At 45.8% G+C, this 13,697-nt stretch overlaps 1 protein-coding gene across 1 annotated transcript; it reads right to left on the reverse strand.

Moving 5' to 3' along the window:
* Positions 1-737: 737 nt before the first annotated feature.
* Positions 738-12,556, reverse strand: LOC115481018 (probable G-protein coupled receptor 139). Its single transcript, XM_030220003.1, has 2 exons — positions 12,484-12,556; positions 738-1,720 (listed from the first exon to the last, which is right to left on the reverse strand). The coding sequence occupies exons 1-2, from the start codon at positions 12,554-12,556 to the stop codon at positions 738-740; spliced, it is 1,056 nt and encodes a 351-aa protein (XP_030075863.1).
* Positions 12,557-13,697: the final 1,141 nt, after the last annotated feature.

The raw sequence follows: 13,697 nt of genomic DNA on the forward strand, positions 1-13,697 counted from the left end.
GTGATCTTGGGCAAGTCACTTAACTCTCCATTGCCTCAGGTACAAACTTAGATTGTGAGCCCTCCTGAGACAGAGAAATATCCAGAGTATCTGAATGTAACTCACCTGGAGCTACTACTGAAAAAGGTGTGAGCAAAATCTAAATTAATAATTAATAATATTAACATTAGGTACATTCCCCTAGTAGTTGCACCCCAGCATTTAAATCAGGTTTCATCGGGCATAAAGGTTGAGCCCACAGTTAGGTGCAAGATCTGCGCTAAACAATTATTCTATAAAGGGTGGCCTGCGCAGAGCGCCCTTTGCAGAATACCAGTTTCGCGCAGATTTTCATGGTGCCTTACCTTGGTACCATTTATAGAATTTCCCCTTAAGTGTAATGTTTCTCCAGCTCAGGTTTGGAAATGAGAATAATCAAATCCATATTGAGGTATGCAAAGAGTTGGATAAAACACAGTCCAGCAAAGTATGGTAAAAGTCACTTTTATTCAAATGAGTCTAATGCAACCACATTTTGGCTTCTGCCTTCATCAGAGGCATAAACAATGATGCTTTAGCCACGAACCGGCTGCCACTACTTGGTATAGGTCACTGTGCAAGTCTGGGGAGAGGGGTGCACTATAAAAATGATTAGTAATAGTGGTAGAGTGACCCTGTTTCTGTGACGTCTGTCCACTGATGACATCACAACCCCCAATTGTGAACCATTGTTCTAGGTGATGATCTTATATCTCACTCTAGGGGAAATCTGCCTCAGGTCTAGTGGCATCCACTGTTACAGGGATGCTATGGTGGTGCAAGGGGACCAGTTTGACTATAGTTACCCTAGCAGGTTGCAGGGGAAAGCCACGACATCTCAAGAGACTTGCACATTCTTTGCGAAAAGCAGAGCAGGCCAAGCAGTACAGGCAAAAGTCTAGGCCAGAGTTTAGCCACTCTAGCATGACTGTGACATCCGCTACTACACTAGGAGTGGGGACATTGTCTGGTTCTGCAGTATTGTAAGGGATGCATTCAACAACGAACCGAGGCAGTCCCAAGCACACAGTTGTGAAGGACACGGTCAGGAGGAGCCCAACAGATTTCCTCGCTTTGGCCCGGGTTACTCGAAAGGTGTGGCTGACCTGGTCTGCCTGAACCCTCATTTTCCATTGGAGCTGGTGGGCAATAAGGGAGCTGAAGAGGATGATGAGGAAGAAGGGAAGACCCCCATAGATAAAGGGGTGTATCCATGCCACTGTAGACAGATAAGTAGAATTAGAGAAGAAACATCTTTCTCTCCACAGGTTGAAGGCATCTCCACTGGGTTCTCTGTGCAATGACTCAATCCAGTGCATATTTGTGTCCAACAGAAAGACTACCACAGGTGCTAGGTATGACAACAATAGCACCCCAATGATAGCAGCCACTGCCACCTTGGGCTGGGCCAGGATTTGTTTGTTGTGTTTGCAAAATAGAACCACATATCTTTCAATGGTGAAGGCCACGATAATCCACGTGGAGCACAGGATGGTCCCATGCTCCAACACCATGGCCAGATCACACCACGGCTTGTAGAGCCATAGGTTACCAGAGGGCTGGAAGAGTCTGGTGAGGTTGAAGAAGCAAGCCCACAGCAAACATGTGGTGTCTGAGATGGCCAAAGCCACCAGGTAAATTGTTGTTGTCTTGGACAGAGCACATGGTTTCTTGAGTACCACATAGGCAGCAAAAAGATTGGCTACAAGAGAAAATAAAGAAATGAAGCATTGCACTTAGCTGCTAGGACTTCACACTTAAGCTTAACACTCAGAATTCAACCCAGTAGAACTAAAACAAATGTTCTTAATCTACACAAATGATATTGCAAAGCAAGTATACTCTGATCTGTTCCTCTTCATACTATCCTACACAGAAGGATGAGTTACGTGAACGTCCTGCTCTATCCCGCCCTGCATTTTCCTTTACTTACACCCCAGATTCTATATAGGGTGCCCACTTTTATGTGCCCAACTATGAGCACACACCTGAGATGTGCATGCAAATTAATTGATTAATGAGCTCAATGACATCAATAGTTGGGTGCTAATAACCACTCATTAATATTTGCACGTGCATCTGACTGCTCGCTATTCTGTAAGGCAGTGCACCTAACTCCCATAGTGTGTATCTTGAAAGGGGGTGTGGCCATGAGGGGAACATGGGCACATCAGGGCATTCTGAAAATTTACATGCGTAGTTATAGAATACTGGATCAATGCAATTAGCGTTCGTTGATGCCAATTATAGGTACTTAATGCAAATTAACCACCAATTAAACATGTCTACAACTCAAATTTGGGTTTTATTAGGACATTCTTTTAGTGATATTCGTACAACGTTTTTCATTGATGATGTCTCTATCCCTTTAGTGAGTAAACCCCGCAATTTAGCTGTGGTTTTGAATTCTGCAAGAGGGAAGTTTGTAGTTACCACCTGGTTACCACATGGCCCTTGTGGTAATTTCAATTTTGGTGCGCGTCCGCTACTTGTGTCTGAAAAATATTTTTTTATTTTCTCATGCGCAGCAGCCACGCGCGTCAAGTAGAATTTCACATGCTTAGACCATTACCGCCCGGTTACCGCATGAGACCTTACCGCAAGGTCAATGGATTGCAGTAAGGTCTCAGACCCGAAATGGATGTGCGGCAATTTTCATTTTGCTACACGTCCATTTTCGGCAAAAATTTTAAAAAGGCATCTTTTGTAGGTGCGCTAAAAAATAATTCTGCAAGCGCCCAAAACACGCATCTACCAGTGGCGTAGCTACGTGGGGCCTGGACCCCCTTAGATTTGGCCCTAGATCCCCCTGCCAATGACCCACTTGACCCCCCTCCCGCCGCCAACCCGCTGTCACCTACCTTTGCTGGCGGGGGACCCCAACCCCCCACCAGCCGAGGTCCTCCTCGCAAAAGGCTTCCTTCTGTTTCTGACGTTGGGGTCCCCCGCCAGCAAAGGTAGGCGACGGCGGGAGGGGGGGTCGAGCGGGTCATCGGCGGGGGGGGGGGGCAAAGTCAGTGGTGGCGGAGTCAACAATGACTGGCGGGCGGTGTCGGCAGCAATGGCGGGGGGGGGGGTCTAAAATGTGCCCCCTCACCTCGGGCTCTGGACCCCCCCTCCCGCCAAAGTCTGGCTATGCCCCTGGCGTCTACACTACTGCAGGCCATTTTTCAGTGCACCTTAGTAAAAGGACTCTTAGGATTTTACTTTTGATGCTCAAGGGAATGAACAGTCTCGTATCAGTAGCACCTTCTAGCAGTTTGCGGATTTATCAACCAGCAAGAGCGCTAAGATCAGCAGAGAAGGCATTGTTAGAGAGGGTAAGTCCAGAAGAATATTGAGCCTCAATGTTTCAAGTTGCAGAACCCAAACTGTGCAATACTCTTTCCTTTTCATTTAAGAAACATTCGACAAATAGAGATATTTAACAAGGAATTAAAAACATATTTATTTAGGCAAGCCTATGGGGCAGTTTGAAATCATTTAAAAGATTTGTTTATATATTAATACCTTTCAAGTATTTAAACATTGCAGCCCAATGCCTACCAGATGTTAATCAGCAAACAGGAACAGCAGTGGCTGTGTGGTAGCAATCATTCCATTCTTGTCTTTGAATTAGAAAAAGGATTTTATTTGTCAGGGGCTTCTGGAAGGTCTTGGATTCTGCCGGCTGGGGCCAGGGACATGCCAGACAAGATGTGCCCACAACGTTTTCGCCCACTTTGTTATTAGATTCATAATCACTTGCCCCCGGGCCTTATCATTCAGCCCTGGAGCTACTGACAATTACCGAGTCCTGAATTGCTCTGAAATTAAATGGGATCTGGGTTTGTTAAACTTTTTTTTTTCTCCTTACGACTTTCCACTGTGAATTCTGATGGTTAGGCAGAGCTGTGAGGCAGGATAGAGTAAGATCTGTGGAGCGGAGATAGGTACGCTGTCGCCAGCAATTTATCAATGTAAAACATGAGTGATGACTGGACAAAAATATAGTCCAGAGTATGTCAAGTATTAAACGTAAGAAAGCCATTATCCTATAGAATCATAATATGGAAACCGGTGAGACTTGACTGGGACTCTAGTGAAGAAGGGCATTTATTTGCTCAATTTTATGCTCACGGTTGCGCTCAAACTTATTATTAAGAGTTGGAAAAGTTGCGCATAGTTGGAAAAAAAAGCTTGATGGAACACCTTTTGATGGTTCAGGAAGAATGAAAAGGTGGCAGCAGAGCACAGAATCGGCTTACCAACTTGTGAATAGATGAAAAATCCTGGATCTCCGAGGCCAATGCAGAAGGCTAATGCAGACCTAGCTACCAGGTTACCGGACGGGGCCGGTCAAACCTGGTAAGCGGGGTAAGCACCGCAGGGGGCGCCTGCCTTCAAGGGCGCCGCCATACCATGCCGCCCTTGGTGCTTTAAATCTTTAATTTACCTAGTTCCAGCAGCTGCGTCATTTCAAAACCCTGCCCTGTCTCTAGCCTTCCCTCCCTTCGTTAGTTCGTTCCGCAGTCCCGCCTTCTGACATCATTTCCTCGAAGGCGGGACTCTGAGGGAACAAACTCACGAGGGAAGGAAGACTAGAGACAAGGCAGGGCTTTCAAATGACGTGGCTGGTGGAACGGAGGTAAATTAAAGATTTAAAGTAGCAAGGGCGACGGGGGATGGGGCGAAGGAGAATCGTTGGACAGGGGCAGGGTGGAAGAAGAGAGAAAGGAGATTGGGGGGGGGGGCGCCAACTCATAGTCTGCTGGGGGGCGCCAGAGACCCTAGGACCGGCCCTGTTACCGGAGGTTATACCTGGGTTTCACACACTGAGCAGTGCACAGAGGGTTTGAGTACAGGTGTTAACTCATGAGGAATACATGGCCACACATTACCTTAACATGAATGCTAACGAGGCTCCATTGAGTATTCTGCGGCAATGCAGAGAGGTCAACAGGGACTTTTCATGCATGGTTACCGCAGTTGTTTTTCAGGTCCAGGGCTGCATATACATGGGTTTGCAGAGAGGATTTCACCGCCTTTTTTTTAAATGTAACTGCCAGTTTCTTCTTGTTTTGCAGCTAGAAGGAAGCCCCTGCGAGCTTCAAAGGTAGATGAGGGATAACAGACATGTGCGAGTGTCCGAACAAAACTGAAAGCACACATTGTGCCTAAATAAGAGCCTGGCAAAAAAACTTTTTGTGAGCTTCGTATTTAGGCGTGGAAAAACAGGTGCCGATGTTTGCTTTCACTTTCTGTTTTTGTTTGAACATGCGCACAAATTTGCGCTTACCATGTCTGCCGCTCCTTGTGAACTTGGGCGAGTCACGTAACCCTCTATTACCTTAGGTACAAAATTAGATTGTGAGCCCTCCAGGGACAGAGAAATACCCAGTGTACCTGAATGTAACTCACCTTGAGCTACTACTGAAAAAGGTGTGAGCAAAATCCAAATAAATAAATAGCAAAATTCTAGAATCCTAAAGAGTAACAAGATTCCATGCAGAATCTCAGAGTAGCAACCTTCCATGTAGAACCCCAAAGAATAGGAGTGGAGGAGTGGCCTAGTGGTCAGAGCACCGGTCTTGACATCCAGAGGTGGCCAGTTCAAATCCCACTGCTGCTCCTTGTGATCTTGGGCAAGTCAGGTACAAACTTAGATTGTAAGCCTTCCAGGGACAGAGAAATACCCAGTGTGCCTGAATGTAACTCACCTCAAGCTACTACTGAAAAAAGTGTGAGCAAAATCCAAATTAATAATAATTAGCCACAAGTTTGCCACACATAAATTTGCATGCTACTAGCCTTCTGCAGGGCACGGTATTGCACTCAAGGTAGAAGCCATGAGCTCAGACATCTGCATGCAGGCTCCACCACAAGCCTTTCTGCATTGGCCCTTCGGTGTGGAAAAGTGACTATATTCTTTTGGCTGCTCTGTCTATTTTTGTTTTGTAATAGGTTTATATACCAATAAAGAGAATTGAACAAAGAAAGAGAGCGAGAGGACAAGAGAGAGAAAGGAGAAGCAAAGCGAAGCTACAGGATATGGGCTGTCTGTTTCCTGTGTCTCCAAAGACCACAAACTAGAAATAGAAACATGCAGCCCCAAGAAACCAGCTGTGTGTGTAATGCAGCACTGGAGACATAGAATGCATTTCCTCCTGTGCTATGCAAAATACCAGACACACACAAAAAGCCGGAAGGGAAAATCAGACTCCCATAAAAGAATGAGTAAGAGAATGGGGAGAAACGAGAGAAGCAGGCAAGAAATGTAATCTGAAGAGAGACAACACAGAGCAGCAGAAAACCTGGGAACGGTCTTGTTTTTATCCTTTCTATACCCTGTCATTTTGTGTAATGGTTGCAAAAGGCCTTATAATGCTGCTTATCTGTTTTGCCCAAGACCTGATTTCAAATCCTGCACTGAGATTTCTGTCATATAGCCAGTCTCTGGTCAACTCAGCCACCCGTTTACTTTCAGGTAGTAATTGAGTAACTGGTCTTAGCCAGGAAGTACAGATGGCCGGACAAGGCAATGGCAAACCATTACACGAGTGGTGACCCCGATAAGTCACTCACAACTTGCTCATTGCATAAATGCCTTGACATTTTTCCATCCTATTTTAACCACATGTATTACTTTAGCAACATATGTAAAAACTAGTTAAAAAAGGCCTGTTTCTGACACAAATGAAATGGGCGCTAGCAAGGTTTTCCTCGGAGTGTGTATGTTTGAGAAAGTGACTCTGTGTGTGTGAGAGAGAGAATGTGTGTGTGTGACAGAGAGTGAGTGAGACTGGATGTGAGTGTCTGTGAGAGAGAGAGTGTGTGTGTGAGAATGAGAGTGTGTGCCAGGGCCCCCCCCCCCAGTCCCAGGGTCATCCCCTCCCTCTCTCCCAGTTCCAGGGTCCCCCTCCCTCCGAGTTCCAGGGTCATCCCCTCCCTCCCTCTGAGTTCCAGGGTCATCCCCTCCCTCTCTCTCTCCGAGTTCCAGGGTCATCCCCTCCCTCCCTCCCTTTGAGTTTCAGGGTTCCCCCTCCGAGTTTCAGGGTCTCCCTCCGAGTTTCAGGGTCATCCCCTCCCTCCCTCCAAATTTCAGGGTCCCTCCCTCCGAGTGTTCTTCCCGCTGCGCTACGGGCACCTGATGAGCCGGCGGCGGGTGCAGCTCCTGATCGCCGCGGCCTGGCTGCTGCCGCCCTGCTCTTTCCCATTGCCATCCCCGGCGCTGCCGTGATCCGTGTCTACTTCTCCGTACTCACTGCTGCTGACGGCGCTCATCTTCTTCCCTTGCTTGTCCATCATCACTGTGACCAATGGGAGCCTTTTTTCATGGTGATGTCAGCCTGTGTTACGGAGCCTAGCAGACCAACTCCAAAGAAGTCACGAACACAGGCAGCAAGACCAATAGAACGTTGGAGGTGAGAATTATTATATAGGATTACTTGAATGTAACTCACCTTGAGCTACAACTGAAAAAGGCGCACTCCGCTCCATGGATAAATCCTTCTTATCTGTTCCCTTCTCCACTACTGCCAACTCCAGACTTCGCGCCTTCTGTCTCGCTGCACCCTATGCCTGGAATAAACTTCCTGAGCCCCTATGTCTTGCCCCATCCTTGGCCACCTTTAAATCTAGACTGAAAGCCCACCTCTTTAACATTGCTTTTGACTCGTAACCACTTGTAACCACTCGCCTCCACCTACCCTCCTCTCTTCCTTCCCGTTCACATTAATTGATTTGATTTGCTTACTTTATTTTTTGTCTATTAGATTGTAAGCTCTTTGAGCAGGGACTGTCTTTCTTCTATGTTTGTGCAGCGCTGCGTATGCCTTGTAGCGCTATAGAAATGCTAAATAGTAGTAGTAGTAGTAGTAGTAAGTCAAATCCAAAGAAATAAAGATTTTTTTTTTAAACCACTTTTAGTGGCTACTTTTCATTGCACCAAAACAGAAACAGAAAGAAGTGGCCTCAGCATTAGCTGCTGGGATGGTCCCACATTTTCATTCTTTGAAGCCCACAAATTCCATGAACAGGAACCTAGAAGCACTGTCAAGGTTCTGAAAATCAGATTAATTATACAACCCCCACCTTTTAAATAAATATTCCAGACTGAGGAGCTGATTCTCAAAACCTACCACTGGCGTTAAGGCCAGTTAGTGCCTGAATAGTGCGTATATTAACCTGCTCAGAGGGCTTTAGAATAGGAAATAACCTGCACCCCAGAGATGACTGCAAATTGTATTTAAATGTAATCAAATGAATGTTAATGAGGTCATTTGCTGTTTCCTCCCAATGCTCGGAGAACAGAGGACAAACAAACCCTGCTCTTACTGTTGGAAACTTACCATCAGCTTGTTGTTAGCATTGTGGGGAGGAGGTTTGAAGAGAGGATTTCTTTTGATTTTCAGTTTAAAATCTGCTGCTTTTGATTTCTTTTGGAAGCAGAAGAAAGCCTGTGCAAACCTGTAAGTGCTGGACATGAGAAAGAAATGCACGCAAGTCCAAGCAAACCTGAAAGCCTTCCAAGTAAAATAAAATTGAAAAGCTTATGTTTAAAGGGGCCGAAGAGTGGTGCCGATGTGTGCATCACTTTTAGGCTTAGTACATAAGGACATAAGTGTTGCCATACTGGGACAGACCGAAGGTCCATCAAGCCCAGTATCCTGTTTACATGAGTGGCCAATCCAGCTCACAAGTACCTGGCAAGATCCCCAAACAGTACAATACATTAAGCAGTGGATTTTCCCAAGTCCATTTTAATAATGGCTTATGGACTTTTCTTTTAGGAAGTTATCCAAACCTTTTTTAAACCCTGCTAAGCTCACTGCTTTTGCCACATTCTCTGGCAATGAATTCCAGAGTTTAATTACATGCTGAGTGAATAAATATTTTCTCCGATTCGTTTTAAATGTACTACTTTGTAGCTTTATTGCGTGCCTCCTAGTCCTAGTACTTTTGGAAAGAGTAAACAAGTGATTCACGTCTACCTGTTACATTCCACTCAGTATTTTTTATACCTCTATCATATCTTCCCTGGCGCATGTGCACAAGAGCTGCGCTTACCGCAAAACTCTTCTGCGCATGTGCCAAGCCCGTTCCCTCTTGCTTTCATTTTTACAGTGTGCGTATAATTTGAATACTATTTCCTTTGAGCCTTGGTGAAAGAGTTTTCTGCACTGTTCCAGCAGTATGGGATGGGGTGTGCGCTGTCGACTTTAGCGCAGGCGTTCTGAGCATTGGCCCTTGAGTTAGTTGTAAAATTATCTTACACATCTCATTTATTATATTTATTTCATATTTCTATTCCAAAATCACCAGTTGCAATTTTGCTCCTCTGCCCCTTCTCCCATGGTCTGAACTGCACCGCACCAGAGCTGGCTCTGTTCTTCACTATTTAGCTTTTGTTCTCAGACCTGGGAAATCTGGGGAAAGTGAAGAAATGGTCATATTGTGAACAGCTGTTGAAACTAAGCTTTGAAACTAAGAAAGAAACCTCAATGAAAGTTTCTTATTTCATTCCATTTTGTTTGCAAAAAAATAAAAATAAAAAGTAGTTAATTTTTATTTCAAGAAACGTGGCCCCATTCTCTCTGTAAAAGAAATAAAACTCCCCTCCTAATACGTTTGGGTTTTTTACAATATCCAGGTGCCCCATTAAGCCTCCTTGCAGGATAGGAGTGATCCCGTTTCTCCGGCTTTGCTGCTGCAGTAAATACAAATGAACATGCCATCAACATAATTTTGAATATCTCCTGAATAAGAAAATGGCACTGCTTTCCTGCTCTGTGCCCCCCTGCCATTCCAGTGACCCCACCCCCACATCCACAGCTGTCATCTGCAGCACCCCCTGCTATTCCACCTCTATGATCCTGAAACACTTCTCTGTCAATGCAATGGACTCCTGCCCTGCATCATTCCCTGATATTGCAAACAATATGGATACTGCACGGGTAGGTAGGGCTGTACAGAAACATTTAAGAGACAGTCCCTGCTCAATAGAGCTGACAAGATAGACAAACAGGACAAAATAAGAAATTAGGGGTTTCAAACATAGTAGGTGACAGCAGAGAAAGACCTGTACGGTCCATCCAGTCTGCCCAACAAGATAAACTCATATGCGCCACTTTATATAAACAATATGGATACTGCACAGGTGAATACGGGGTTAAAAAAAATAGCCTCAAAAGGTGGGCTTTTAGCCTGGATTTGAATAGAGCCAGAGAGGAAGCATGAAGTCTTTTTCAGGTATATGGTGAATAAAGACGGTAGAATGGATTCTGGAGTTGGCAGTGGAGGAGAAAAGTTACAGATTTAGGGACCCTTTTACTAAGCCGCGTAAGCGTCTACGCGCAGCCAACGTGTGTCAAAATGGAGTTACCGCCCGACTACCACAAGGCTCCTGCGGTAAGTTCATTTTTGGCAGGCATCCGATATGTGCATCTGAAAAACATTTTTTTTTATTTTGAGGCATGCGTAATGGACGTGCGCCAAGTGGCATTTGACACACGTGGGTCATTACCGCCTGGATTCTTTACCACTAGGTCAAAAGCTGGCAGTAGGGTCTCAGACTCACAATGGACGCGTGGCAATTTTGATTTTGCCGCACGTCCGTTTTCGGCAAAAAAAAGGCCTTTTTTTACAGAGGCACTAAATTATGGATCGGCGCGCACCCAAAACCCGTGCCTACACTACCGCAAGCCATTTTTCAGCGCACCTTAGTAAAAAGGACTCCTAAGTGACTTACCTGAAGAACGGAGATCCTACGGTGGGATGCAGGCAGAGAGCGTCATTGGCTCCCTATTACTGAACGAATAAATTTCAAAGTCCACACGCTGATTCATAAGATTATCTACGGAGAATCCCCAGGCTACCTGTACGATCTGATTGACCTTCCAACCAGAAACGGCTCTAGATCTTCTCGAACTTATCTAAACTTACATCTTCCCAACTGTAAAGGACTTAAGTACAAAACAGATTCTGCATCCAACCTCTCCGTCATAGGCAGCCAACTCTGGAACGCCTTACCAAGATCTATTCGAACAGTCAATGACCACTTACCCTTCCGGAAGCTGCTAAAAACTTACCTCTTCAAGCACGCCTACTCAAATGACCTGACTTAAATTAGGAGTCCATCTGCGCTACCAGATCAGACTATAAGACAGAACCTGAAACATGCTTCCCTACTTAATCCTTTCTAAATTTCATCCCTCTTCCAATCTTCACTATACATCCTTCCTTCCTTAATTAACAACACACTATCCCAATACACACCCTCCTCCCACTCCCCACCTCTACCACCCTCCTCCCTTACCCATCTTACTTACCCACATCTAATTGTCCACCTCTTTATACTACAGTTGTTATCCATTCTATGTTATTTTGTAGACCTGTTATACTATGCAAGCCGCATTGAACCTGCTAATAAGCAGGAAAGCGCAGGGTATAAGTGTTATAAATAAATAAATAAGAGATACTGAGGAGTTACAGAAATGAATGCACTTGTAAGTCAATGAGAGAACTTTGAACTGTCTATATTTCAGTCCCTGCCTGCAGGCACCTTCTCCTAGCCTAACACACATCTCTACCTATGCGTCTTCCTCTTGCCCTGCAGTACCTGCTGACAGTCCAGTACTGACCCTATAGACCAAGCTCTTGTGAATGCACTTCACTCCTGTCCTGCAGCTTGCCAGCTCTTCCAGCACTTAGATCCACATCCACAACTCTGCCCGTGTATCCTAGTCCTGGCCTGAAGCTGCCCTGCTATCTCACTGCTGGGTGGCTCAGGTCAGAAGATACCCCCCTGGGTGTTCCGCTCCCCCCAAAATTAATAGGGAAATGGAAGAGCTATACAGGAGGCAAACATGTTTTGGGAGTTGTAATATAGCATGTGTAGAGATGAGTGGGACAGAGAAAAAAGAGGGGGGGGGGAGGGAAGAAGGTGTTAAAGTTCAGAATCAGGATGTGAGGAGTGAAAAGGACAGAAGGTGCAAAGAGTTTGCAGGCTCAGGCTTGTAATGCGCTCATATGTTTGCAGGTAAGGGAAAATGGATCTTCTATGCAGGGGTGTGCTGGTAAATAGTTAACAGGGGGTTCTCTCTCGCCAGCAAAGTAAAAGAGAATTCAGGAGGGGCCCAAGCCCAAATTTTGGGATCCATTTGTTAAAGTAGCCATGGAGAACCGGCTCCCAAAATTCTTAAAAACTTAACAAACGGCTCTGGAGAGCCTGTGAGAGCCTGCTCCAGCACACCACTGCTTCTATGGCTCTTATAGCCCCTTCCCTAGACATTGGTGCAAAATCCTCTGCATCTGTAATGTAGGTATCTGGTACCATGAGGTCATCCATCAATAGAGAGCAAACACCCTCCAGAATCAAACTTAGCCTGCAAAAGAGAACAATTGAAAACAGGGACGGTATCCAGGGCTTTCTCCTTTCACTCTTGTGGGCAGGACTGAACATTTTGTCGGCAGACTGTTCCTTACCAGGGATCCCGATCAGTCCCAGAGCTGTGTAGTACACTTTCATCAGATCCTCAAAAGCACTCAGCTCTCCCATCACAGGTTCAGCCACTTGCAAAAAGGCAGTGGATCAGAGGAACTGTCATACAGAGCAGCCCAAAAAAATAAAAAAAAATCACGCGTGCAAGACCCAGCAGTATGTTTATCTATATAAACACACATACACACATCTATATAATACAGCTATATATACACACACACAAACGCACACACATATGTTGTGTGGGTGGTTGTGTGGTCTGAATCTCTCCTCCTCTGCCTTTCTCTCTCTCTCTATTCGCTTCTCTGTTTCAGATGCGACTCTTTCTCACCCTCCCATGCCCAGCAGGGAACAAAAAAAAAAAATCCCCCCACCCACCCCACGTTTTGGCTCGCTCAAGCCCTCCCTTCTTGGGAAAACATTTCACCTTCACACTTCACCCTTTGTAATCAGAGTCCGTCAGGGAGGTGGGGGTTGGGGAGGGGGGGGGGAACCGATGGATTCCAGGTGTGGCTAATGATTGCATGTGCTTCATAGCATTTCAAGACTTTTAGCAGACTGCAGAGCTTAATTACACCCCAGTGTCTCCCGAGCACTGTGGAATTTATAGAGCACAGCTGAAAGGGGGCCACCGAGTACCAGCCTCGCTCGCACAGGCCTGGAGCAGGCTCTGGTGTCAGGAACTGGAGGAAGGGTTGGGGGGAGGCGTAGGGGACAAGAACCGTGCCGAGCAGGCTGCCGTCAGTAAGTGCCAGAGAGAGAAAATCGATGGTGGTGATTATTCATTCCCCTGTTCGCACAGGCTTTTAAAACACTGGCAAACAGAGCCATAAAGAGAAGCAGATGGGATGGAGGAATGGGAGCTGATGCAGCGGGAAGCACATTTTATGGCAGGGAGATGAACTGGTTGCTGGGTACCAGGGTATAATGTCATATGTCACTCGAGCAGTATTCTGCAGTCCTGCCCTATCTCCCCACTTTGCTGCCACGAACTCTGCATTCAGTGTTACTGTCCTGCTATTCTGGATCCATTAAAATGGATCAGCTGCAGGCAGAAGCGTTGGGGGGGTTACTCAAAACATCCTTAATTAACAGGCTTCGATTTTACCCCAAAAGCTGTTTATTTATCATGAAATAATACATCCTACTGAGTACCAGATCAAGAAATCTGGCCAAAGTGATCTCAGAATCAGGCTGG

The sequence above is a fragment of the Microcaecilia unicolor genome, chromosome 11 (assembly GCF_901765095.1).
Source record: "Microcaecilia unicolor chromosome 11, aMicUni1.1, whole genome shotgun sequence".
Lineage (NCBI taxonomy): Eukaryota > Metazoa > Chordata > Amphibia > Gymnophiona > Siphonopidae > Microcaecilia > Microcaecilia unicolor.